Source organism: Pongo abelii, chromosome 10 (assembly GCF_028885655.2).
Source record: "Pongo abelii isolate AG06213 chromosome 10, NHGRI_mPonAbe1-v2.0_pri, whole genome shotgun sequence".
NCBI lineage: Eukaryota > Metazoa > Chordata > Mammalia > Primates > Hominidae > Pongo > Pongo abelii.
This window is the reverse complement of record NC_071995.2, coordinates 1,913,386-1,940,924: the sequence shown is the minus strand read 5'-3', so window position 1 is coordinate 1,940,924 and position 27,539 is coordinate 1,913,386. Positions and strand designations below refer to the sequence as shown.

The 27,539-nt window shown below is 51.4% G+C and overlaps 1 protein-coding gene and 1 pseudogene across 8 annotated transcripts in view; both read left to right on the top strand.

Moving 5' to 3' along the window:
* Window positions 1-27,539, top strand: part of CACNA2D4 (calcium voltage-gated channel auxiliary subunit alpha2delta 4) — a 140,181-nt gene that overhangs the window by 33,138 nt on the left and 79,504 nt on the right. For all 8 annotated transcript variants that reach the window (XR_008512291.2, XR_008512290.2, XR_008512292.2 and 5 more), the window contains exons 10-21: window positions 2,395-2,455; window positions 3,043-3,193; window positions 3,377-3,451; window positions 4,344-4,433; window positions 7,289-7,402; window positions 7,849-7,927; window positions 9,179-9,312; window positions 12,285-12,362; window positions 13,132-13,212; window positions 13,780-13,854; window positions 16,817-16,903; window positions 17,473-17,544. Coding sequence is in view for 5 of the 8 variants with exons in the window: in XM_054527860.2 (XP_054383835.1) it covers window positions 2,395-2,455; window positions 3,043-3,193; window positions 3,377-3,451; window positions 4,344-4,433; window positions 7,289-7,402; window positions 7,849-7,927; window positions 9,179-9,312; window positions 12,285-12,362; window positions 13,132-13,212; window positions 13,780-13,854; window positions 16,817-16,903; window positions 17,473-17,544 (1,097 nt within the window). In the remaining 3 variants the exon portion in view is untranslated. The remainder of the gene's footprint in view (window positions 1-2,394; window positions 2,456-3,042; window positions 3,194-3,376; window positions 3,452-4,343; window positions 4,434-7,288; window positions 7,403-7,848; window positions 7,928-9,178; window positions 9,313-12,284; window positions 12,363-13,131; window positions 13,213-13,779; window positions 13,855-16,816; window positions 16,904-17,472; window positions 17,545-27,539) is intronic.
* On the top strand, window positions 22,293-27,351 carry LOC103891950 (lysosome-associated membrane glycoprotein 1-like; annotated as a pseudogene).

Sequence of the window (27,539 nt, the reverse complement as noted above, 5' to 3'; positions counted from 1 at the left end):
TCTCAGTCAGCAAAGGCCTTTAGAACTTTTGTGTTTCTATCTCTTTATTCTAGACTTCCATTCTATTGTCAATATTTCAAATTTTTCATCCCCACAAATCAGACACACAAGTATTGTTATTTGATATAAACATTACTTACTTGGAATTAATGACTTATTTACCATTTTATTTGTTCACCATTCCCACATGCATGTCAGGATGTTTTTCCCATATCATTCCCCTTCTTCTTAAAGTAAGTCTTCCAGAAGTTCCTTTACAGTGGGGCCTTCAGTATAAACTGCTTTAGATTATGTTTATCTACAAATGTTTCCTTTTATCCTCATTCTTGAATGATAGTTTTGCTGACAATGCAATTCTAAATCAATAATTATATTCTCTCAACAGCTTAAAACTGTTTATCCACTGTCTTCTGGCTTTCATTGATGTTGGGAAAATATACCAGTTTAACTGCTCTTCCTTTGTAGGTGTTGTGGGCTTTCTGGCTGCCTTCATGGTATTTGTTTATTTATTTATTTGCCTTCGAAGCTCTGCAGTTCCACTACTATGTGTCTATATGTGGATATCTTTTTATTCATGCTGTTTGGGATACATTGTGCTTCCTGGATCTGTGGAATTGGATTTTTAATCAGTTCTAGAATATTTGCCAATATCATCTCTTTAACCATCACCTTTCCTCCATGCTCTCCCTTTTCTCTTTCTGTGACTCTAATCAGATGTGTATTAAACCTTCTCATTCCAGCCTCAGTAGAACTCTGGATACATCCACAAATGTATGCATTTTCTTTTTACCCATGAATAAAGCACTATCCATTTAATTTATTTTTTCAACCTATACATTTTTTCATCTCTGAAAGCTTCATATTTGTAAGGCTGTTTCTTCATTCCTGGTCATTTCTTATATGTTCTTTGTATTGTGTGTTCTTCTCATACCTACCTAGTTTGTGTTTGGTATTTGGCCATTCCAACATCTGTAATTCTTGAGAAGCTATATCCAGCTCTTGAGGTAGCTCTTGAATCTGCTGCTTCCCACTAATAGGGGTCTGCTCCTTATGTATTTGGCGATCTTTGCTTGTGAGGCCATGCTTCTTGTCCTCTTCGGAGTCCAGTGGGTCTGAGTTGGGAATCCACAAGAAAATTTGCTTCTGTTTCCACTTGGACTTGAGGGTACCCTCATCCAGGACCTCCAAAGTCCTCTTCGAAGGTTTTGGTTAAGAGCCAGTAATCTCAGACTCAGCTTCTCCTCCTCATTGCTGTTCTAAGGATCAAATTCCCCATGACCATGTTGCTGTAAGAATGGGGCCTCAGGAAAGCCCCACCTCCCATGACTGCCTGCAAGACTAGGTCAGACCAGTGGTGCTCAAGCTCCCATCACATCACACTCCCATGGCTCTGCTTCCCACCTTCAAGGCTTTGGGTGCTGACCTCACACATACGCCTCACCCCTGGGGCTCCGTTCTCATTTGTTTGGTTTTGAGAGCATGGTCTCTGAAAACCTCTCCTACCTTTGAGATGCCAGCAGTGCCTCAAAGGGTGTATGTCATCTGAAGCCTAACCACTGTGGAGTAGGAAGGGCCCTTGGAGCTTCTAGACATTCGTAATACTGCTACAATCATTTTGTCTATCCCAATCACAACATATTGCAATTCCACCTGTTATTTTTACTCTTCTTATTTTAAACCCACTATTCCCAATCATAAAGTCTTTTCAAATCAAGATTCTATTGTGGATCATGTCAGTGTTTTCTGTGCATCTATACAAATTTTTTTATTAGGGGAATAGGATAAAAATCTACACCAGCATTCTGCTACTGGGTCAATGCAAGATCTTTCATATCCATTCATTTGTCCTTTCATTCAAGTAACAGACATTTATTAAGCATATACTCTGCTGGGTTCTAGGAATCTCTGACCTCAAAGAGCCTACAGTCATAGAGCCAAATCATTTCTCCCATCCCAGCCAACAGGAAGGATCTTGAGTGCTAATGAGCTTAACACCTAGAGGCAAGTGGGTTAGAAGTCAGAGCACTTGCCTTTTTCAACATTTTGTCCACACTTTGCTGGATGGTAATGGATGTTAAAAGTCACACTTCTCCAAAGCTTCCCCCTCCACTATTTGATATGAGGTTTTGCCTCACAAATTAGTCCCAGGCACCACCTATGTGGACCTACCTGTGAAATTACCCCCAGCTCTGCATCTGGGCAGTTTGGCTGGTAGATGTCTCCTTGCCAGCTTGTCTCAGTCTACAGGGCATGTCCCAGTGTTCCCCACCCTGTTCCCTAGCTCCAAAGCTGTTCTGCCCTGGGGATCATGGCCATCCTGGGGGTCCACACCCGGCCAGGGGATCTGGGGTGGCCTCACCAAGCTAGTAAAAGAACGAGTCTTTATTCTCCCAGGTATAAAATGGACACCTGATGAGAATGGAGTCATTACTTTTGACTGCCGAAACCGCGGCTGGTAAGAGCTCATAGGGGAAAGGTTTGCGGCCCGGGTATTTATCTCATAGCTTTTGGGTTTTGCCTTGGGTGTGTAGAACCCTAACCCGACCCAAGAGCAGGAAGAGGGCCAGCATTCCTCCCTTCCCTCTACAATTGCCTTGCTCCAGGACTGATCACATTTGTCTTTCCCAACCTAAACCTGCTGCCAGGACACTGAGCTGTCTCCACATCAACCTTTTGTTAGGCTCTCCTCTCCTTCAACACCGCTTTTTTGGCAAGTTTGTAACAGAATCTGAAGCCCAGCTCTCTCCCTTTCTGCTGCCAGCCCCTCAGGGACCCTGGTTGGTCTAAATCAAAAGGAACAAGAGTTACCTGCAGGGCTTGACCTGGCCTGTTAGGTGGGCACATCCCCAACCACTGCCACCCCAGATGGCTTCAGCACTGTCAAGTGGTTATGAAGCATGTAACACCTGGCATAGATGGGTTGTCCTGAACTTTGGGTGAGCTTGAGCCAGCATCTGAAGAGAAATAACTGCAGACCCCTTGGTCAGGTATTGGTCCCGGCTTTGGTTTTCCCATCTTGGGCATGTCCCTTTCTTCCTTCAGGTACATTCAAGCTGCTACTTCTCCCAAGGACATAGTGATTTTGGTGGACGTGAGCGGCAGTATGAAGGGGCTGAGGATGACTATTGCCAAGCACACCATCACCACCATCTTGGACACCCTGGGGGAGAATGACTTCGTTAATATCATTGCGGTAAATACGCCTTCCTGTTCTAGAATAGCTCTCACTTGCTCTAGAAATCATACACAGGTACCAAGGTGACCCACAACCCCTGACCACCCAGTGACCTGAGTGAGTGTCTTTGCTGGGCCTGGACTTTGCAACCTGATGCTGTTTATTCTCCCCCCACCTCCCCTCAACTCACTGCAACTGCAGTACAATGACTACGTCCATTACATCGAGCCTTGTTTTAAAGGGATCCTCGTCCAGGCGGACCGAGACAATCGAGAGGTGAGTGTCCACTGTGGCCTGAGACTTCCAAGCCCCTGCTCTTGTCTGGATGGTGGGCGGTTGTCTCTGTAGACTGTTTCTGTGGCCCCTTTTGCTTATTCCCATGGCACCTGGAATGACAGCAGAGCACGTTACCCTGCAAACAACCCAGGGAACCTCCCTGTAAACACACTGCTGCTTATCAGAGCAAACAGTGAGCAGATAGAGACCTCATATCAAAGGGAACCTTCCTTATTCAGGACTGGTTTTTCACCGTGTGGATTATATAGGACTCAATTTCCCCTTTTGCCTCCCACCTAGGCCTTTCCATTATGTCAGTTTTCATAAGCAGCTTCCCTGAAAGGAGGACAAATTTAAACTTCATTGAGTGTCGTCCTTTTCTCTGGTAAAAGACCAAGGAGGAGAGGACATGGCAATAATTTTTTAAAGAGAGCTTTTGCACATCATAGATTCCTCCCTCTGTGATGGAGGAGTTGGGGTCTGAGTTCCTCTTGAAGTCGGGCCTCTGCCCTGGGCACCTCCACACTTTCTTCTGTGAAGTGCGCACCCCTGGGCTGCGGTCTGCGGGCTGTGGTCTGGAAGCCGAGGTTACCCTGCCTCCATCCCAGAACTGTCCTCCCCCTGTACTCAGTTTCACACTTGGCATTTCCCGCCAATAGTGGCCATGGATGTGCACCAAGTCATTCACCCTCTTTCAGTTTATCTTGGGGACATTTGAGAAACACCTATTGTAGAGGACCAGTCCATGAACTGAGCTGCATCATGGAGACACAGGCCCTGCAATCATGTCCTTCTGGATGGCCCTAAACAGCCTCCTAAATTAACACCAAACATGAAGCTCCACTGGCCCACTCAACCCCCTGATGCTTCTCTAATATCTCACCCATGACAGCATTTCAAACTGCTGGTGGAGGAGTTGATGGTCAAAGGTGTGGGGGTCGTGGACCAAGCCCTGAGAGAAGCCTTCCAGATCCTGAAGCAGGTGCCTGCTGTAATGAGGCCTGGGAGGGGAGGCCTGGGAGGAAGGCGGTAGGTGGAGGGGGGCAGGTGGAGGGGGGCAGGTGGGGGGGCAGGTGGAGGGGGGCAGATCAAGGGGGCAGGTGGAGGGGGGCAGGTGGGGGGGCAGGTGGGGGGGGCAGGTGAGGGGGGCAGGTGGAGGGGCAGGTGGAGGGCGGCAGGTGGGGGGGCAGGTGGAGGGGGGCAGGTGGGGGCGGCAGGTGGAGGGCAGCAGGTGGAGGGGGCAGGTGGAGGGGAGCAGGTGGGGGGGCAGGTGGAGGGGGGCAGGGGGCAGGTGGAGGGGGCAGGTGGAGGGGGGCAGGTGGGGGCGGCAGGTGGAGGGGGGCAGGTGGGGGTGGCAGGTGGAGGGCGGCAGGTGGAGGGGGGCAGGTGGGGGCAGCAGGTGGGGGCGGCAGGTGGAGGGGGGCAGGTGGGGGCGGCAGGTGGGGGGCGGCAGGTGGAGGGGGGCAGGTGGGGGCAGCAGGTGGAGGGGGGCAGGTGGAGGGGGGCAGGTGGGGGGGCAGGTGGAGGGGGGCAGGTGGGGGGGCAGGTGGGGGGGCAGGTGGAGGGCGGCAGGTGGGGGGGGCAGGTGGAGGGCGGCAGGTGCAGGGGGGCAGGTGGGGGGGCAGGTGGAGGGGGCGGGGGGGGCAGGTGGAGGGGGGCAGGTGGAGGGGGGCGGGGGGGCAGGTGGAGGGGGGCAGGTGGAGGGGGGCGGGGGGGCAGGTGGAGGGGGGCAGGTGGGGGGGCGGGGGGGGCAGGTGGAGGGGAGCAGGTGGGGGGGCAGGTGGGGGGGCAGGTGGAGGGCGGCAGATGGGGGGGCAGGTGGAGGGGGCGGGGGGGCGGCAGGTGGAGGGCGGCAAGTGGGAGGGGCAGGTGGAGGGGGGCAGGTGGGGGCGGCAGGTGGAGGGGGCAGGTGGAGGGGGGCAGGTGGGGGGGCAGGTGGAGGGGGGCAGGGGGGCAGGTGGAGGGGGGCAGGTGGAGGGGGCAGGTGGAGGGGGGCAGGTGGGGGTGGCAGGTGGAGGGCGGCAGGTGGAGGGGGGCAGGTGGAGGGCGGCAGGTGCAGGGGGGCAGGTGGGGGGGCAGGTGGAGGGGGCGGGGGGGGCAGGTGGAGGGGGGCAGGTGGAGGGGGGCGGGGGGGCAGGTGGAGGGGGGCAGGTGGGGGGGCGGGGGGGGCAGGTGGAGGGGAGCAGGTGGGGGGGCAGGTGGAGGGCGGCAGATGGGGGGGCAGGTGGAGGGGGCAGGGGGGCGGCAGGTGGAGGGCGGCAAGTGGGAGGGGCAGGTGGAGGGGGGCAGGTGGGGGCGGCAGGTGGAGGGGGCAGGTGGAGGGGGGCAGGTGGGGGGGCAGGTGGAGGGGGGCAGGGGGGCAGGTGGAGGGGGGCAGGTGGAGGGGGCAGGTGGAGGGGGGCAGGTGGGGGTGGCAGGTGGAGGGCGGCAGGTGGAGGGGGGCAGGTGGAGGGCGGCAGGTGGAGGGCGGCAGGTGGGGGCGGGCAGGTGGAGGGGGGCAGGTGGGGGCGGCAGGTGGGGGGCGGCAGGTGGGGGGCGGCAGGTGGAGGGGGCAGGTGGAGGGGGGCAGGTGGGGGGCGGCAGGTGGAGGGCGGCAGGTGGAGGGGGGCAGGTGGGGGGGGCAGGTGGGGGGGCAGTTGGAGGGGGGCAGGTGGGGGGGCTGGTGGGGGGGCAGGTGGGGGGGCCGGTGGGGGGGCAAGTGGAGGGCGGCAGGTGGGGGGGGCAGGTGGAGGGCAGCAGGTGGAGGGGGGCAGGTGGGGGGGGCAGGTGGAGGGGGCGGGGGGGGCAGGTGGAGGGGGGCAGGTGGAGGGGGGCGGGGGGGCAGGTGGAGGGGGGCGGGGGGGCGGGGGGGGCAGGTGGAGGGGGGGCAGGTGGAGGGGAGCAGGTGGAGGGCGGCAGGTGGGGGGGCAGGTGGAGGGCGGCAGGTGGAGGGGGCAGGTGGAGCGGGGCAGGTGGGGGGCGGCAGGTGGAGGGCGGCAGGTGGAGGGGGGCAGGTGGAGGGGGGCAGGTGGGGGGGCAGGTGGAGGGCGGCAGGTGGGGGGGCAGGTGGAGGGCGGCAGGTGGAGGGGGGCAGGTGGGGGGGGGCAGGTGGAGGGGGGCGGGGGGGCAGGTGGAGGGGGCAGGTGGGGGGGGCAGGTGGGGGGGCGGGGGGGCAGGTGGAGGGGGGCAGGTGGGGGGGGCGGGGGGGCAGGTGGAGGGGGGCAGGTGGAGGGGGCAGGTGGGGGGGCAGGTGGGGGGGCAGGTAGAGGGCGGCAAGTGGGAGGGGCAGGTGGAGGGGGGCAGGTGGGGGCGGCAGGTGGAGGGCGGCAGGTGAGGGGGGCAGGTGGAGGGGGGCAGGTGGGGGGCGGCAGGTGGAGGGGGGCAGGTGGAGGGGGGCAGGTGGAGGGGGGCAGGTGGGGGGCGGCAGGTGGGGGGCGGCAGGTGGAGGGGGGCAGGTGGAGGGGGCAGGTGGGGGGGCAGGTAGAGGGCGGCAAGTGGGAGGGGCAGGTGGGGGGGGCAGGTGGGGGCGGCAGGTGGAGGGCGGCAGGTGGAGGGGGCAGGTGGAGGGGGGCAGGTGGGGGCGGCAGGTGGAGGGCGGCAGGTGGAGGGCGGCAGGTGGAGGGGGCAGGTGGAGGGGGGCAGGTGGGGGGGGCAGGTGGAGGGGGCAGGTAGAGGGGGGCAGGTGGGGGGCGGCAGGTGGGGGGCGGCAGGTGGGGGGCGGCAGGTGGAGGGGGGCAGGTGGAGGGGGCAGGTGGGGGGGCAGGTGGAGGGGGGCAGGTGGGGGGGGCAGGTGGAGGGCGGCAGGTGGAGGGGGGCAGGCTTGGCCTGTGGTCATGGTCATTCCTCTTCCCTACACAGTTCCAAGAGGCCAAGCAAGGAAGCCTCTGCAACCAGGCCATCATGCTCATCAGCGACGGCGCCGTGGAGGACTATGAGCCGGTGTTTGAGAAGTATAACTGGCCAGACTGTAAGGTGACCCTCCCGCAGGTGTCCAGAGAGAAAAAAGCCTCTCCTGCTGCCATGGATGGGATCACCAGCAGGGCCCCTAAAAGGATGGCCCCCATTCAAATCTGCTTTCCTATTAGAGCCATTCTTGCTTTCAAATACATTTTAATTGGGTGTTCCAAAATTATGGCAACCCGAGACACAGAGGCCTGATGTAGGAGGTTTGGGGTGAGGGACCAGAATATGGTTTGGGGACATCAGAACTGCCAGGCTGTAAATCTCAGCCTGGCACCTACCCACAGTCCCCATGGCCCTGGGCAAATTGTGTTGCTGCCTGGGCCTCAGGGGGTGAAATTGGAGAACCCGAAGACTGAGAAGCACTGGGCCCAACATCTAAGACTCACATAAACAATGTTAACATTACTTATGGCCAGGAATTTTGCTGCTGAGTGCATCTGTGTCTTGTGGGTTAGGTCCGAGTTTTCACTTACCTCATTGGGAGAGAAGTGTCTTTTGCTGACCGCATGAAGTGGATTGCATGCAACAACAAAGGTGAGTGCCGGGCCGGCAGGTGCCTTCCCACCTGCACCTGAGCACAGGGGACAGGGTTACCCAGCCCTGGAGGTGCTGAGCACGGGCTTCCCCATGGGCCCCTAAGAGGAGCAGTGCTACATCAAGAACAACAGCCTCAGTCCCTCCTTCGTATTTGGAAAAAGCAAGGTGAGACAACGTCAGCTCTGTCTCCATCCTGCCCCCATTCTTTCTTTTGGCAAATTAAGCCATGGACTCTGGTTCTGCTCCCAGACAAAAAGCAGAGGGTCACTGTTTTCTCTGGAATAATGTTTTGTGTGTGAATGGTCCTCATCTATCTCTGACCAGACCCCAATGATTCAACAAAAATTCACTGAGCATCCACTATGCACCTGGCACCATTTCCAGGCACTGGGGGACCAAGAGGGATCAGGATGGACTCAGGGTCAGTCTCTGCCTCTTGGTATTGTCCAGCAGGGAGACATACGAGTAAACCACCACCCACGATACAGCCTGAAATGTGCTTTGATAGTGGAGAGACACAGACTGTTCAGGGTGCCAGGGGCCATGAGGAAGGCACTCTCCAAGTCAGTGGGGCGACTGGAAGGGTGTTCCAGACAGAGGGAACAGCATGCTGAAAGGGTCTGAGACCTGCTGGGAGCAGAGAGGTGCTGCATCTCACTGGCGAGGGGGATGGACACGGTGGGAGGTGGGGGCCAGGAGAATGGAGAGGCCATTCACAGCCTTCTGCGCCACCTGCGCTTTGGAGTGTCACCATGGCTCCAGGGAATAGGCTATAACACCCACCCCACAACCTGAGCAAGGACAAGGGCCAGAGGAAGGAGGAGTGGAGAGGCAGAAATCTCTGCCTCTGATTGGGTTCCCTGAAGAGGCCTAAGATGACCGAAGAAAGCTTACAGGGCACTCTCATGAGATGCTCCTGTGAGGAAGTGGGGAGGGCGGGGCTGGGAGAGGGAGAAGCTGACCCCCAACACCCTTGCATCAGGCCCTGCTGCTCCTTTGCGGAGCTCTGGGTGGGAGAGCCCCTCAGAGATCTTCCAGGGTGAGGCAGGGTGAGCCTTGGCCCCCCACTGGCCTGCGGCTGCCCCGGGTAAAGGACACAACTGTGGGGAAGCAGCTCCCTGTGCCCCGGGCCAGTTTCCAGAGAGGATTCGGCTATGAGCCGTCAGCAGCTGGGGAGGGTGCAGGCCCTGGCGAGGGGTTCCCAGGGAAGCCCTGCCTTCCACACCCACGCGGCCCTCCCCACTGCAGGCTACTACACGCAGATCTCAACCCTGGCGGACACCCAGGAGAACGTGATGGAATACCTGCACGTGCTCAGCCGCCCCATGGTCATCAACCACGACCATGACATCATCTGGACAGAGGCCTACATGGACAGCAAGGTGAGCCTGGCAGTAGCTCCCAGCTCGAGAAGCCCACCTCAGAGTTAGGGACCCCAGGGAGCAAGAAGTCACCTCCTTGGTCAGGAAAGGGGTGGGCCTAGCACCTCCTTAGGGAACGTTAAGAAGGGGTGAATGAAGCCGCTTTTCCATGCTTTTCCTCCTCTTTTCCTGACAGCCCTCAGCCCACTAATGGGACCACTGCCCATATGCTGTCTTAGACCCCCAGCAGACCTGCCCGGGGTGCTCTCCATGGACAGGGTCCCTGCTCCGAAGTTGTTCCTCCCTCCTCCCCCACAGTCCTCACCTCCCTCATCATCCCTCCCTGGGGGAGAAAGGGGTCAGACCAAGAATCCACCATCCCACAGCTGGAACACATGTTCTCCCTTCCTGGGTCCCTGCATTTTCAAAGGACTGCAGGCAGCAATGACTTGCACAAAAGAATGAACATCAAAGGGAGAGATTCAGATGGGACCTTTTGGGGGAAGGGAGACCTTTCTGCCACTTCTCAAATCCCCATCACATAGGCAGCCACCTGCTTCAGTGATGATGTATCAGGCTGGGCTCCAGAGAGACCCAAAAAGAGTGGCTTAAATAAGATAGAAGTGAATGTCCCCCTTGGGTAAACAAAGCCCAGAGCTGACCACGAGCTCTCTGGTCTGGTCATCAGGGACCCAGGCTCCTCCCTGCCGTCCCCTTTGCTGTCCCAGGGATGTGGCCCTCATCCTCGTGCTCAGGAGGCTGGTGGAACATGAGTCAACTGAAACCACACTTAAGCATCAGGCTGTGGAAGGGGAAGGGGGATACTTCGCCCCTGTGAGGGAAACTTGCAGGGACTCTTGCCAGAACCCAGAATTCACCTCTCACTGGCCAGAACTCAGTCCCCGTGCTGACAAAGGAGGCTGGGAATTCAACGATGCAATGGTCAGCTTTCTTCTGAGTTGCTCTACGTCCAAAAGCAGTGGCATGCTTACCTGCACCTGTTAATAGTAGACATAAGCCATCTGGCCAAATTTGGGATGAAAAGCTCATTAGTCTACTTTAAAGGGGCTCAGCCAACAAGGCCATGCTCAGCAGATGTCATCTGACCATTACCGACTGCTGCTGAGAAGGGACGAGCTGGCTGCCTTTGGGCAGGGCTCTCCCTCCCTTGTCTAAGTGTTCATAGGGCCCTGTGTGTCCAGGTTTGATGAGAGACAGGTGGGTGGGGAGAAGGAGGACAGGAGGGGATCTTCTTTGAGCTGTCTTCCTGTGAACCCTGGCACCTGCACTTCCTCTCCATCACCTGTGCATTCATCTGCCTGCCAGTAGCCAGCCTGGCAGGAGGGGCCAGGGCTCCGGTGCTCTGTGTGGGCCTCCCTCACCTGGGAGTGTTGTGGTCATGCCACGGGAGCTGGAAAGCGAAGGCTTTCGGAACCATGAAATCCGATGAGAGAAGCCGGGCATAGGCCATACCTGCTGAAGGTGGCCTGGAGTGTTGGGTGTGAGTTTGGCAGAAGGTGGGTAGAGGCAACCCCGGCTTCCCTGTGTGCTGTAACTGATGTCAGACGGTGCTAGGATGTCCTTAGTATTCTATGAACAGCCTGACCTTCTGGCGCTCTCTTACCTCCATGCACACAGACCAGGCCACAGTTCACAGTTTGATCTTCACTTTTACACCTCTCCCTCAGTGAGAACTGCCCCCTGCAACCAGTCCCTACATCTCCTCTGTCTTCCTCCTTCCCTCTCCTGTCCCTGACTTAGGAGTCCCTGAAGTTAAGGGTCACCTGCAGGTCTCCTGGACCCACTTCGGGACCCTCTGAGTGGAGGATGTCACTCCCCTGAGCCCAGGGCAGGTGTCCGCCCTTGCAAGGGTGTCCAGAAACATAAGTGCAGGGACAGCTGTGACTGGACTCCTCCCAGACTGAGACATGTCCTAGGGAGAGCAGGCCACAGGGGCCTCCAAGAGCCTGGGAGCTGCTCTCTGGGAGCCAGGGACAAGCTGGCTTCATGCATTCCTAACTCAGGAAGGAGACTGGAAAGCCCTCATGCAGCCCATAGAGATGTGTCCAAGCTCAGAAAACAATTAGATGTCATCGTGGTTCACTCTCAGAAAGCCTTACCTCTAACTCTAAATTGAAAACTCAGATGAGGCGAGAGAAAGAGACGTGGTGGCCAAAATGTGCTTCCTTCTCCAAGAAAGTCAACTGTGGACTTCCATGACTCAGCAGTCTCCTTTAGTTGATCTCATCCAAGGTCGGACTTATGATACCTCTCTTCCCACATGCTTGTCAGAAGCCTACTTTTGTTATAAAGCGGGGCACACATTGCGGAGCCCCTTTCAAGTAGCTGGAGGAGCTGGCACAGTGAGCCCAGCCAGTCAGGGCGGACAGCCATCTAGAGGTGGCAAGGGTTCTGGCTCTGGTGTTGTGAGTGGAGACCACGTGGGTCTGACCTGTGTGCTAGGAATGGCCCTGAAGCCCACTACAGCTGCACCACGGCCTGCCTTTGCGCTGCGGTTCCTTGGGGTGTGCTTGTGTTTCTGGGTAGCTCTGGGTCAATGTCCTCCCTCTCACCTGTAGCAACCTTAAGTCCATATCAGAGGTTTCTGGAAAGCTCGTACTGTGCAAAGCCCCTCTGTTTCTGGGCAGGCAGATGGGCCTGTTTCCTGGGTTTGCGCTTAACACTCGGCCTGGGCCTCGCTGAGACGAGAGAGCTTAGTGAATGTGCTTGGGGCTGGGTCATGGGGCTCAGGACCCTGCTGAGTGACATCAGCCTGGTCCTCCCCTCCAGTCCACCTCTGGCCCCCAGCATTCCTGCCAACTCTCCTTTTGCAGAGAAAGGAACCCTCATTTGGGATTTCCTCCTTCCTGTGGGAAGGTGATGCTGGATAATTGAGGTAGTGACTGTTGGATATCCGCACTGGGTGCTCTGAGTGCGGCAAACCAGTGGCCCTAGGCCGTATCTTCTGACCCCCATTCTCCCCTCCCTGACAGCTCCTCAGCTCACAGGCTCAGAGCGTGATGCTACTCACCACTGTGGCCATGCCAGTCTTCAGCAAGAAGAACGAAACGGTGAGTGGCTGCTCCTGGAGACGTTGTAGCAGGGATTAGAACCTGGGGCTTCAGTGGCATCTTTAGACCAGTGATTCTTGACTTGGCTGTGCCTCTGAGCCACCTTGGGAGGGTTTGAATGCAGATTTCCAGGCCTGTCCCAGAGTAGCTGCCCCAGACTCTCCTGGTTGGAGGTGGGCTGGTGGTCTGTGCTTTTCCATGGCTTCTCCAGTGACTCTGCTGGCTGGCTGGGAGTAGTTTCGCTGCTCTGCAGTTGGGACCCCTGCCTTGGGGATATAAGGCTGGAGGGTTGCCCGTCAGCCTTCCTGCAAAGCCATGCTTAATCTGCCAGGTTGTGCAGACTCTAACTTGTCTGTAAAGGCCTCTGGTGAGGGGATTTCTCGAGCCTTCCATCCTCCATCAGGTCAGGAAATGTTTCATTACAGGCTCCGTATGCTTCAGAGCCCCCGTGAGTTATGGTCCCTGAGATCCCGATAACTTCACCCTGTGCCGTGAAGATTAATATTTCATTTAACTTTGGATTCCATTTAAATATTACAACTTAAATATTAATACTGAGTATTAATCTTCCTAGCAGCTGGTTTTGCTCCTGGGACCTCATCTGATAGAGTCTAGATTTTTATTCCCAGCCTAGAATCTAACTGCAGAGGAAGAACCACTTAAAGCCTAAGTGGCTTTCTCTTCCAGGCTCTGGACAGGCCCAGGGTCCAGTCTAACCTTGTACACAGGGAAGCTGGGTCTCCCCCACCCCTTGTGTCTTTCCTTCCAGCGATCCCATGGCATTCTCCTGGGTGTGGTGGGCTCAGATGTGGCCCTGAGAGAGCTGATGAAGCTGGCACCCCGGTACAAGGTGAGCCTGGGTCTGTTCCCTGTGGGGATCACAGGTTCCCCAAGAGGAAATCCCCTCCCCCATGATGGGAGCCTCTCTCCAGGCAAGCCAAGCCCAGAGCTGGGATGGGGCCCCTCCATCACCGCCCAAGAAGTGCAGGTGCTGAGCATGGGAGCAGCAACTGGTGCCCCTGGGTCCCTTTCCCACCACGAACTATGACTTGCTCTGTGGCCTTCAGTAAGTCCTTTCCCTGCCCAGTGTCTCAGTTTCTCAGTCTGCTCCTCCGTGCCACACAGTCCTGCTGTGAGGGTGAGTGAGACTACATCATCAAAGCACCCAGAACATGTGGTGGGAAAGAAGTCAGGTAATAATATGTATTATGATGGTTGCTATAAACAGTCCAGTTTGGAAAGGACTGCTCAATCAATGGATGGAAGCATGGCACTGGCTCAGTTATGTTCCTATTGAAAACACTCACTGCTGTGAGCTGCCATCTTTGACCGTCCTGTGGCCCCCAAACCCCTGCCCAACTCCAGATGCCCAGCACAAACAGCAGGCCTAATGTGCCTCCACCCTGGACTCTGGCAGCTTGGAGTGCACGGATACGCCTTTCTGAACACCAACAATGGCTACATCCTCTCCCATCCCGACCTCCGGCCCCTGGTAGGTACAGATCTTCTTTGCCTTGGGATCCTTACTGTATGGGATTTGGGGGTAATTCACAAAAACGATTAAAACAACAAACACACATTGGGCTCTATTTAGGAACCCAGTGGGTAATATGAGAAAAAAAAATGTATTCGAGTCATGGTCCCTGTTTTCAAGTTGTTTAGATTCTATCAGAAGAGACAAGGCAAAAACATGTGAAATGACTGATGAGTAGGCCAGAGAGCACGTAATGAAGTGTGCAGTTTTGAGGCTAAAGAGCCCGCAGGGCCATTATTCACATCTGCTTGGAGTCTCTCAGAACTCTGGGGGCCTGCGAAGTTGGGTGAACAAGGAGCTAACCATAGAAATGGCAGGGGAGCCCTCTCCTGAGCAGCATAGCTTAGGATGCATTCCTGAGTGCTCCTGGCCCTCCCAGCCCTCTTCACCGTGACGCAGAGGCCAGGGTATTTTCACATGAGTTCAACTGAGCATCTGATGGCTGAGGAAGAAAGTTGCATTGTCTTATCTGAAAGCTCTGCCTCCAGGAGCTAGTCATGCACTTGGGCACTATGCAGCGATAATGACCACAGCTCTCAGTGTGATTGTTGGGATGGAGGGAGCTAAAATCCTAGGAGAATCATAGCCCTTTGCCCTCTACCAGTCTTGTGGTGAATAACAGATGGCAACAGAGGACAGACAGCGGAGCACCTTCCGGAGAACTTAGGGCCTCATCTGCCCAGGTGTCATTTGGAGAGGTCAGTCTAAGCCACACTCCATTCATTCCACCTGGTTCAAATAGACACTGAATATCTGCAAGGCAATGATTAACTATTTAAGGCAAACTCTAGGGGTTCTGAATAGAGAGACATCAGGGCACACTGGAAGCCACTCTGTTCACACTGTCTGCCAAATCAGGCTCTGCCAGGCAAGCATCTGAACCCATAACATGTCACTCCCTTGTACCAAGGGGTTCTGCGGGGAACAGCCCCAGTGCCAGCAGAATGACTCACTAGGTAAATAATATGCTGATTCTGGAGCTGACTTGTAGAATTGAGGGGTACTGATCATAAACTGCCTGTTTATGTACTCTAGATGAATCTGTGTACTCTAGATGAATATAAGACTTCAACCAGTTGATTCACAGTGTGGACCTCCTCGTGCCTGACCTCATGATGCAGTGAAGAGTGCTATAAACAGAGGCTTGTACTCTAATTAAGAAAACTAGACTTACACAAATGAAACAATTAGGGAATAATACCACACAGGACACTATTACACAACAAAAGATATAGCAAAGCCAATGTAATGAGTTATCTGAGGAAAGCACTATCAGGAAAACAATAGTTACGTTTGAAAAAGAAAAAATAACGAGGATATGCCCAGTAATAAATTAAAAGCGCCATGCCACTGGACTGACATCTTTCTATGTCAGTGCCCCATGTAGGAGTATTAATGGAGTAGAATTGCAGTTTTAAAATGAGGAGCTACAGATGATCTTCAGGCTTTGCAGGATTTAGGAAATGGCAATGGAATGTTGAGCCCCACCCAAAGGAAACAGATCCCATGTAAAAGATGGCAGGACAGGGCTGTTTGATGAGTATGGTCATTAATAAGACCAAGAAGCATGATCCAGGCATGGGAAAGGAGAAAAAGAGGGGAAAGGGGATCCTACAGATCCCCTGAACAGGCAGGAAATCAGCACGACACTTCCCCGAAAAAAGTGAACAAACAAAAAACTGGCAGAAGCAAGATACACAGTGATAGGGGACCGGAGCTGTCCAGGCATCTGCTGGGGGCCTCATTTGGCTCAAAGCAGACATGCTAATTAATCCTTAATTTACCTCAGTGATAAACTATCCTCTTTCCTTTTTTGATTGGGGTTAATAAACTAAACCCGGGAAGTGCTGCAGACCTAATCATAGATAACTTGATGACATCTGTCGTGGCTTCAGAGAGAGAGAAGTCAGGGCCAGAAAATAATAACACTCAGCATGTTGATTAATGGCTGTATGTCAAGTTGAAGGGAAGTCTTTATTAAGCACTGATCTGTCCTTGTGTCTGTCCCATTCAAATATTTTATCCCTAAGACGAAAATGCAGAAGGCAGATGCCATAAAGTCTGGAAGGTATGGCTAATACATTAAATGAGAAAATTAGTATTCAGAAAGCAGTCTTCTAAAACAATGGGCTGAAACTAGCAAGATGAAATGTATTAGGGATGCCTGGAGAGCTCTGTGAAATACTCAACGCCTAAGCTTACGATTGTGAAGAGGGACCTGACAGTGTGTCCCATGAGGAAGACCAAGGGGACTGAACTGTCTGAAATCTCCGCCTGAACTGCCAGGTCAGTGTGGCTGGCCAGGAAGACAGCAGAAGCGCAGGCAGCAGTCAGGGCCCCCTGACGCCTTAGTGCACAGATCACAGCCCATGCCACACTGGTCAGACCCCATTTGGAAGGTTGGCTTTTGTCCTGGGAACTCCATTTTGAGAGTGACATTGAAGACAAAGTACAGCATATTCAGAGGGAGCAGAGGCACCTGCACACCGGGCAAGCTCAGTTGGAGCAGTGAAGTCTTAGGCGTGAGTCAGGTGGAACACGTTCTATGCAGCTCCAGGGGAAAGAAGGAAGATCAGTGGGTGGGAGTAACAGGGAGATGGATTTCAGCTTTGTGTGAGGAGGAACTTTCTAACAATTAGGGCTGTCCAAAGCTCCAACAAGCTGACTCACGAGATAGGGAGCTCCCTGCCATGGGGAAGATTCACTCAGAGGCCGTGAGACCATCTGTCATAGATGTCAGTAAGGGGAGCTCTGTATCAGGTGGAAGTTTGCCCAGATAACCTTAAGTAATTACTGGATTGATTGATTTCTAAGGAATCCTTTGCTTTTATGAATATACCTGAAAGGCTTTGCAGAAGAAATAAACTTGAGCAGGACGTATTCTGACCACATGTTTTTCTTCCTAACCTGCCTACTCCAGTACAGAGAGGGGAAGAAACTAAAACCCAAACCTAACTACAACAGTGTGGATCTCTCGGAAGTGGAATGGGAAGACCAGGCTGAATCTGTGAGTGGGGAAAATAGGGGGAAGGGAAGCTAGTTTAGCTCTACATCCAACTAAATGGGTCAGCTGTGTGGCTGTGAGCTTTGAGGTCACTCTGTTCCTGTCAGGCAGAACAGGTTCGTCCCAGAGCCTTTCCAAGCTCAAGCCACAAGCAATGCCTAAAATGAGCAATTCTTTTAACAACTATAAAAATATAACAATATCTTCTTGAATCACAAGGACTACTGAGGCTGGATGAGATCATGTGTATAAGCTGCAGAGTTTGAGTTTTACTGATGTTTTAGCTTGGCTTTTGATTGCAATATCTCATCCTAGAGGAAATTATGTCCCAGCAACTTGGCACTCTGTACCCCAGTGCATCAGTACACATGGGAGTGGGATCTTGGTGAATGCCTGGAATTATGAGCTAGATAGAGCTTAGAGTCAGGTCTGTCTTCCCTCCTGGTATCTCTCTCAGAGGAAAAAGGGAAGAACCAAAAGTGTTTCTGGGGTCTAATCTGGTCTGAAGAATGCCATACTTTCACCCTCCCCTGTGAGCCAAAGAACTAATGCCATTGTCTTTCCTCCTGAAGCTGAGAACAGCCATGATCAATAGGGAAACAGGTACTCTCTCGATGGATGTGAAGGTTCCGATGGATAAAGGGGTAAGGAGCTAGAAACAGCCAGGGCGTGGCCTAGGAAGGCATCTTCATTAATTGGGTTTGGAGTAGTGACGAGGGACCTGGACTTAGCCTAATTATAGCTGAAGAGTTGAGTGCTTGCTGCACCTAGAGGGTCCATCAGGGAGTATACCCAGGGTGCATTGGCCCTGGAGAAGCACCTAGCCAGGGAGTGACAGGATTGCTCATTCAACGCTTGGCTTTTGGGAGACCGCTGAGCTGGGGAGAAGGCTGGCCAGCGCATTTACAGCTCTTCTTTCCTCCTTATGCTGCCTGCTACTGGCCCTTTTGTTGTTTATAATGAAAAGTGGAAAAGTGACAGCTAATTTTGTAAATGGTAAGCAGCTCTTGTGAAATGTTATACGGGACGAGATTGAAATATTCACTATTCCCTACAGCTGATGTTCATCCACTCTCATTCCCAGATAGTTAGGAATCAATACCCTCACTAATCCCTTTACTATCTTTACAACCATGTGCATCATTTATAAAAGATCATTTCATCTTCTCACTTAAAAGGTTCCAATGTGTCTACTGATTCTGCATTGTCCCTTGACATATTTACAAATGTCACCTCCTCCCTCACAGCCACCCCCACCTCCTCCTCCCCTGCCCATCTGCCTCAGCTGAAAGAGCACAGGCATCTGCCTGCAGCAATTAGACCCAAGTTCTTCCACAACACAGACCTCCATGAAAGCCAAACAAGAAAGCACAGGGAGAGACAAGGAAGCATCCCTTTTAGGCCAGACTGATTTTCACTGGAACCAGTGTCTGATTTTGGTGGCATCTGCCTGGCTTTTTGTAAGCTCTGGGCTGAGAAAGGCCTCCTTCAGGCAGACTGGGCACTATAGTGAGGTCAGACCACCAGTGGCAGCTGTTCCTTCTCCTGATCCAAAAGAATAGAGGCTTCTTCCACAGGCACCCACCTTTATCCCAACCAGATTCCTGCTCACATGCACAGATGAGCTCTCACGTAGCCCAGCACAGCCACAGCACTGAACTGACAATGAAGAATTTAGTATGCTTATGGCACAGGACAGCTTAAAGGTAGATCTGAATGTGGCTATACTGTATCTAATACAGACTGACACACGCAGTGGGTGTGGTTCTCGTCTACCCTTTCCCCCAGTGCCCAGGGATCTCTTGCTGCTTTTATGCTTCTCAAAGCCACTGAGGCAGAGTCCTAACCAAATGCAGCAGGCTGAACTTCTGAAACCTCTGCCCATCCTTTCAAAGTTTGTTCATTGCTACTAATAAACCATCTGGGTTATATATTTGCAATTTTGCAAAGGCTTCCTGATATATGGGTGCTTCAACATAAAGAACATTCAATGAGGATGACGACGATCATGACCATAATGGACGTTCCATAGCACTTAGGGGTTCATGTCTTACTACTATTAGTACAGCTAATAATAATGATGGAAACTAACATTTATAAGAAACTGGGCTGGGCGCTCTCAAGTATTCACTCATTGAACACTCACAACCTGAGCGTGGGCCTATCCTATCCCCATTTGACAGATGAGGATATTCAGAGAGGCTAAAAACTTGCCCAGGGTCACCCAGATGATTAACTGCAAAGCCCACGTGTAACTGCTCCGAGATCTCCCATTCGTAACCACTGCCGTAGAAGGCCTTTTCTGTAGGACTGGCCCTGAATTCTCAACTCTCCAGCCTTAAAGGTTTCCCAGAGTTCGCTTTAGCATAGCATTTCTATTCCACCTTGAACACTCATCGCCTTCTCCTCTCCCTCTACCCCATTCTATCACCACTCAGCCCTCCTTCATCCTCCATCTTTTCACCCTGACCCCGGGAGCCTGGCAGCCTCCACCCTGTGCAGGGCATTTTGCTGGTGTGGGGCCACCGAGGCAGTGTCTGGCTCTCACTGCTCTGATGTCTTAGGCTGCCACTCATCCCCATAATGGCTGCATTTTCTTCACTGCCAAGGGCCCTGTCTCCTCCACACAGCTCTCACAGAGCCATCCAACCGCCCCATGGTCGGCCTGCCTGCTGATCTATCTAGCCCTCCCTCTCAGCTCAGTGGTCTCAACTTATGAGCTTGTTTCTCAGTAGAAACCGTCTCCAGGTCTAGGTCTAGGCTGAGGAAAGCTTTCTAAAAGCCTTGTGGGAATATCTGTTACTGTTCGAGCCATCCTCCTGGTACAGGACCGCCTGCCGTGTTGTTTTCTCCAGGGGATTTTACAGGTATCCTTATTTTCCACACATCAACAGCATAATTTAGGGCAGGACTCACAAACCCAGAAACCTATGGGGCCAAACTTGTATTTGTTAGTAAATACGAGTAAGAGAAGCAGACAGGCGTCTGTGCAGGGGGCTCTGGGAACTGTGGCAAACTGGAGAGAACACACACCATCTGCAGGAGACGGCTAAGACCCATGTTTAAAACATGTGCAACTAATTCCAAAAATGTTAAAAACACAACCTGGGCCAACATCTAGGATGTTAAACTCGTAAGAAGCCCAGCTTTGACTGGCGGGCCTCCCATTTGCCACTTTGATGGCAGGGGTTTTGTCCCAAATTGCAGACCAGTAACAGGTGCCACAATTTCTAACCCATTAGCAGCATGCTGGCCAGACATCCTTGGACACAAGTTTAAAAGAAGAAAGCAGAAGAGCAAAGTGTCCTGGAGTCTAACCTGGGACTCATTCTGTCATTCTCGTTTTTGACCATTTCAAGCAATAATTAGCAATGGGGAAGGGAAGGGGCAGACAGTGTTCCTTCCTAGCCTCTGGGTTCTTCCAAATTAACTGCACTGACTGGAGTCCACGCGTGAATATGCACACACACCAGCAGCACACATGTACATACACCAGTGGCACACGTGTATTGTACACACATGCCGGTTGCATACATGTGTACACACACACCAGCAGCACATGTGTACACACATGCCAGCAGCATGCATGTGTACACACACCAGTAACACGTGTACACATGCACACACCAGTGGCATACATGTGTACACACATACACCAGCAACACACACATGTACATATGTACACACTAGCAGCACACACATGTACACACACACCAGCAACATACAGGTGTACACATGCCAGTGGCACGTGTACACACACATACCAGCAGCACACACGTGTACACACACACCAGCAACACACGTGTACATATGCACACAACAGCAGCACACATGTACACACACACCAGCAACACACACTTATACACACACACCAGCGGCTGGCATGCAGAGCAGCTTCGCCTTGTGTTCCTCCAGTGCCCTTGAATCCCTGCACCCTGGATTTCAGGAACACAGGGCTAGAGTACTCTGTGACGTGCTCTTACACTCTCTTTCTCTCTCTCTCTTCCCCTCACATTTTTGTCCAGCAGAAGGAGTCAGTGTATTAAAGGAGCAGATTTCTCTGATACCTCCTTACTCCCAGCCTAAGACATCAGAGCAGAATTAACAGAATTCACAGACCCCCTCCCAACCCCCCACACCCTTCTCTCTTCCTTTTACTTCAGCCTTAGAAGGTGATCTCAAAGTTCATTTGAGTAAGGTGTAGCTTGACTAGACTCACCCTTCAGCAGATAATAATTATAAACTCTGAACAAAATACGAAAAACAAAAATGGAAAGGCACTTGAAAGTGACCAAAAGCAGGCAGCAACAACCCTTGAATCAAGAGAACTGCATTGGGTGCAATACGTGTTTCTATGGCTCTTTTTCCCAAAGGGCACTCCCCAGTCTGTCTGGAGCGCAACAGCTAGAATTCAAGCAGAAGGCTGCAGTTGTCACCGTGAAGTGTCAGTCAGAGAACAGAATTTGCGTTTCCACAGTGTCTGGAAATGAGGCGGGCTAGCCCAGAAGCAGCGAGCCACAGGGAGGTTAGACCCCAAATCTGTTTACAAACTCCCCTCAAATTCCTGGCTGACTCCTGAGCCCTGCAGACACAGGGGAGCCTCGAGGTGCCCCAGTGGAATGCAACACTTGAAAGCCGAAAGCAGGATTCCAGAGCAGGATCTCAACACGGGATCTCAGCTCTTGCATGTGTAGTAGGGACAGTTTGGAGTGTGCGTCACACAGAGGTGGAGGGACTTGGTAAACACCTCGGGATTTCCTTTGAAAGCACAGAAGAACTACACCTTAGGAGTAAAGACTGTCCCAAGACCAAGAGATTCACTCTAGGCCTAAAGACAAAGCTGAGACAGACCCACCCAAACAAAATGTGAATTCAAGCCTCTACACAGTCAGTTCTTATCAGCCAATCATTTAACTACTGCTTAATACAAAAACACTCTTCAAAGAAAGACAAGAGTATCTACAGCCTACCCCTCAAATATCCAGTATATAATAAAAATTGTTATGACCCAGCTGTTAGAATGACTTTAGTGCGGACATTGTAACTGTGTAAAGGAAAAGATGTTCATAATGAGGGAATAGATGGAGAATCCCAGCAGAGAAATAGTTAGGGCTTGGTCAAAGAACAGAGCCCCTATGAGTGATAGAATGTAGGATTTTATTGTAGGGATTAGACCTTATGAAATTGTGGGAGCTGGTGATGAAATCTATGGAAAGCTTCATCCAATGGTGAGCTTGAAGTCATTGTAGGTCAGCATGACCAGCAGTTGGGAAGGAAAGCTGGATGAGATGTGGAAGAAAGCAAGTACGAACTGGAACTCAAGAGGAAAAACAGGAATCCGTGAAAACAAACTGAAACCCACATCTGTCACTCACCAACTCTACCCATAAGGATGGCAGATGACCTGCAGACGGAGCCAGTGCCCTCCATGAGGGGCTGCATCCTCACCAGGTTAGGTCTCAGGGAAACTGAAGGAGGAGAGCCAGCAGCAGCGGGTGGCTTTGAATCTGGCTGCGGCCCATGCCAAGAAAGCACGGCAGTAGGTTACAGCAAAGAATGGCAGAGCCTGGTATTCTGTGAGGACTTCAATGTGCAAAATGGCTACCACTGCCCTTCTGTCTGCAAATCTCACACACACTTCTCTTTGGCCAACCCTGACTTGAAACTACACTGGGCATTGAGTCTGGAAGTGTGGTTCCAGCTTAGCTAATTTGACACAGTACAAAATCATTATAAAAACCAAACAGGAATTTTTTTTCTTGCTTTAGACCTGCTTTTTGATTGTATATATTTAAGGTGCACAACATGATGCACAGTCGTCCCTCAGCATCCATGGGGATTGGACCAGGACACCCCAAAGATACCAAAATCCATGGATGCCCCAGTCCCTTCTATTAAATGGTGTAGATTTACGTGTAATCTACACAGTCTTCCCTAATACATTAAATCATCTCCAGATTACTTATAAAACCTAATACAGTGTAAATGCTATGTAGATAGCTACACTGTATTGTTTAAGCAACAATGACAAGAAAAAGTCTGTACATATTCAGTACAGATGCAACTATCCTTTTTTCTGGAATACTTTTTGATCCACAATTGATCGAACCCAGGGATGTGGAACCTGTGGATATGGAGGACCAACTGTACTTATCTTGATATACAAAGTGAAGTGAAGGGATGACTACAGTCAGGCAAATTAGCATACCCATCATCTCATATAGTTACCTTTGCTTTAGTGTGTGTGTGGTAAGGACACCTAAACTCTATGCTCTTGGCCAGTTTCCAGTGTACAATACAATACAATGAACTCTAGTCCTCATGTTGTACATTAGAGCTCTAGCCTTAGTCATCCTAGATAACCACAAGTTGGTACCTTTTGACCAATGTTTTCTCATTCCCCACCTCCCACTGTGCCTTCCCCTGCTGCTAGTAACCACCATTTTTCTCTGTTTCTATGTATTCTATTTTTATTTTAGATTCCACATATAAGTGAGATCACACAGCATTTTTTTCTGTGTCTGGCTAATTTCACTTAGCATAATGTCCTCTAGGTTCATCCATGTTGTAGCAAATGGCAGAATCTCCTTCTTTGTTAAGGCTGAATAATATTCCTTTGTATTTATAAGCACCACAATTTCTTTATGCATCCATCAACAGATACTTCAGTTGTTTCAATATCTTGGCTATCAATGGTGCAATGAACATGGAAGTGCAGATATCTTTATGAGGTGGTGATGTCCTTTCCCTTGGGTATATGCCCAGAAGCAGGACTCCTGGGTCACATGGCAGTTCTACTTTTCATTTCTTTAGGCGCCTCCATATTGTTTTCCACAGTGGTTGCACCAACCTACATTCCCACCAACAGTGTACAAAGGTTCCCCTTTCTTCACACCCTTGCCTACACTTATTTCTTGTCTTTTTGGTAAAAGCCATCCTAAGAAGTATGAGGTGGCATCTCATTGTGGTTTTGGTTTGCATTTCTCTGACAATCGATGATGTTGAGCAGCTTTTCACATACCTGTTGGCCATTTTATGTCTTCTTTTGAGAAAGGTCTATTCAGGTCCATATTTAAATCAGATTATTTGGATGTGTGGGGTGTTTTTTTTTTTTTTTTTGCTGTTGAGTTGTGTGGGTTCCTTATATATTTTGGATATTATAAAATATTTGCAAACCATATATTTTATAAGATTTTTATGTCCCTTATAAAATGTGCAAATATTTTCTCCCAATCCATAGGTTGCCATTTCATTTTATTGATTGTTTGCTATGCAGAAGGTTTCTAGTCACTTTTTATTTTAGCTTTTGTTTCTTATGCTTCCAAATGAAAACTTTAAAACCAAAAAGTACCATATCTGAAATGAAAGCTTTACTGGATGGGCTTACCAGCAGGTTGTAGAATAAAGGGACAGTGAACTTAAAGATGGATCAGTAGAAATTATCCAATTTAAAAAACGGGGAAAATGGGGAAAAAGACAGAGAAAGAAACAGAACTTCAGCAACCCATGAGATGGTATCAAGTGGTCTGATTACATGTTCTTGGAGCCCTAGAAGGAAAGGAGAAAAACTCAAGCAAAAAAAAAGCATATTTGAAAAACTAATTGTCAAAAATGTCCTGAATTTGATATAAACCAGCAATCTACAGATCCAAGAATCTCAGCAAACCCCAAGCAGGATAAAAAGACAAAGAGAACCACACCTGCGTACTTCAAAGCCCAGCTACTAAAATTCAAAGGTAAGAGAAAATCTTCAAAAAAGCTAAAGGAAAAAAGATGCATTACATAAAGGGAAACAATAAGACTGCTGTATATAAGAACCAACAAAATAACATCGTTAAAGTGCCGAGAGAAGAAAAAACTGTCAACTCAAATTTCTGTAGAAAGAGAAAATACACTTCAAAAATAAGGATAACGTCTTCAGTAAGGACATTTTCAGGCCAGGGCAGTGGCTCACACCTGTAATCCCAGCGCTTTGGGAGGCCAAGGCAGGAGGATCACTTGAGCCCAGGAGTTCGTGACCAGCCTGGACAACATAGGGAGACCCCATCTCTACAAAAAAATACAAAAAAAAAAAAAAATTAGCCAGGTGTGGTGGCATGCACTTGTAGTCCCAGCTACTCAGGAGACTGAGGCGGGAGAATCACTTGAGCCCAGGAGGTTGAGGCTGCAGTGAGCTGTGATCATGCCACTGCACTCCAGCTTGGGCAACAGAGTGAGACTATGTCTCCAAAAAAAAAAGACATTTTCAGATAGAAGGAAACAGAGGTTTCATTACTATCAAGACCAGCAGCAAAAATGCTTCAGAAAATTCTTTAGGCTGAAATAAAGTGACATCAACTGCAGGTCTACAGGAGAGAATCAACCATTCTGGAAATGATAAACAACGTGGGTTAATAAAAGACTATATTTTATTTATTCTCTTAATTTCTCAAAAAGACAACTGACTATTTAAAGCAAAAGTTTCGATGTTGCATTGTGGGGTTTGTAATATATGTAAGTGTAAATTATATGGCAACAATAGCACATAGAAGAGTTATCTCAAAAATTTAAAGTTAATTTGACATTGAAAAAGTTAATCAATCAGTGCAATTTATTACATTAACAGAATAAAAAAGAAAAGATAGAGAGTAATCTCAATAGATGCTAAAAGAGCATTTGACAAAATTTAAGAACAGAAAGAAACTTCTTCCCTCTGATGAAAGGCATCTATGAAAAACCTGGAGCTAACTTTTGATGGTAAAATATTGAACACTCTCACCCTAAAATTGAGAACAAGGCAAGGAGGACTTCTCACCACTTCTATTCAGCCTTGCACTGTAGGTCCCAGCCCCTGCAGTAAGGCAAGAAAACAAAATAAAAGGCACAAAGACAAGGAAGGAAGAAGTAAAACTGCCTTCATTCATGGACAAAATTATTGTTTCCATGGAACATCCCAAGAATCTATAAAACAAACACTAGAATTAATAGGTAAGTTTAGCAAGTTCACAGAACACAATTTTATAAAAATTAATGTTATTTGCATATATAGCAGCAAACAGAAAATGGAATAGTTTTGGTCCAGGAACGCCACCGTCCTTCAGGCCAGCGCCCCGCAACCGCCTCCCGCCGCCCCGGCTCCCCACACCCTGGGTCCCCACACCCCGGCTCCCCTCGCCGCCTGCTGCCCGGGCTGCCTCGGGTGGAGCCCCCAGCTGCCCCTGGTGCTGCTGCTGCTGGGCCTCGTGCATGGTGCATCCGCGGTGGATGCGGTGAAAAAGGGCAACGGGACAGCCTGCATAATGGCCAACCTCTCCGCTGCCTTCTCGATGGACTATGACCCTAAGAGTGGCGCTAAGAACGTGACCTTTGACCTGCCATCCAATGCAGAAGTGCTCGACAGTGGCTCTTGCAGTAAAGAGAACACTTCCGACCCCAGGCTCGTGATTGTGTTTTGGAGGAAGACGGACACTGACCTTCCATTTCACAAGAAATGCAACACGTGACAGCATCCAGCTCATGAGTTTTGTTTACAACTTGTCAGACACACACCTTTTCCTCAGTGCAAGCTCCAAGGAAATCAAGACTGTGGAATCTCTACCAGATATCAAGGCACCCGGGTCCGCATGAACAGCGAGACCATCAGGCTCCGCGGCGCCCCGATCCAGGCCTAGATTTCCAACAGCAGCTTCCGCAAGGGAGAGACGCGCCTTCCCCGCCACGGCGCCGAGAGCCCCTTCTCCCCTCCGTGGACAGGTACGGCGTGAGCGGCACCCACGGGACCTGCCCGCCGGCCAGCGCGGGACTGCAGCTGAACCTCGCCCAGAGAGGAGGGACCACACGACGGTGACAAGACTGTTCAACATCCACCTGGGCAAGACCTCAGCCAGCGGGAGCGCGGCGCCCACCTGGAGACCCGGGAGCGGCGCAGCGAGGGCAGCACGGTCCTGGGCTTCCAGTTTGGGATGAACGCAGGTTCTAGCCGGATTTTCCTACGAGGAATCCAGTTGAATACGACTCTTCCTGACTCCAGAGACCCCACTTTTAAAGCTGCCAGCGACTCCCTGGGAGCATTGCAGGCAGCCGTCGGCCGTTCTACAGCCGGAGCGGAGCGTGGCCGCGGCACGAAGCCGTTTTCAATCCACATATTCCCAGTGTGGGGCCAGGCTTTCAAGGTGGAAGGCAACCAGTTCGGATCTGCGGAGGAGCGTCTGCTGGACGAGAATAACACGCCGATCCCCATCGCCGTCGGCGGCGCCCTGGTGGGACTGGTCCTCCTCGTTCTCATCGCCCACCTTGTCGGCAGGAAGAGGAGTCACCCGCACGGCAGCAGGCACAGAGCTGCGGGGGTCTCTGTTCATCCCCCTGGGCTTAGGGTCCTGAGACGGAGGCACACTTTCTGGCAAACGTTTCTCAAATGTGCTTCATCAAATGTGATGTTCATCTTGCAGCATTTGCCATACACAGCAGAGTAACTTCGGAAATGACGGTGTTAATTTTGCCAACTGGGTTAAATATTTTGCTGACTGGTTAAACATTCGTATTTACCAAAATAGAACTCTAAGGGACGATGGGAGTGCTTCTCAAAATTGGCACTGGCTCCATTGTCATTCGACTTTAAAATGTCCGGGGTTGGTTTCCTCATTCTTTGCTGCACTCAGAT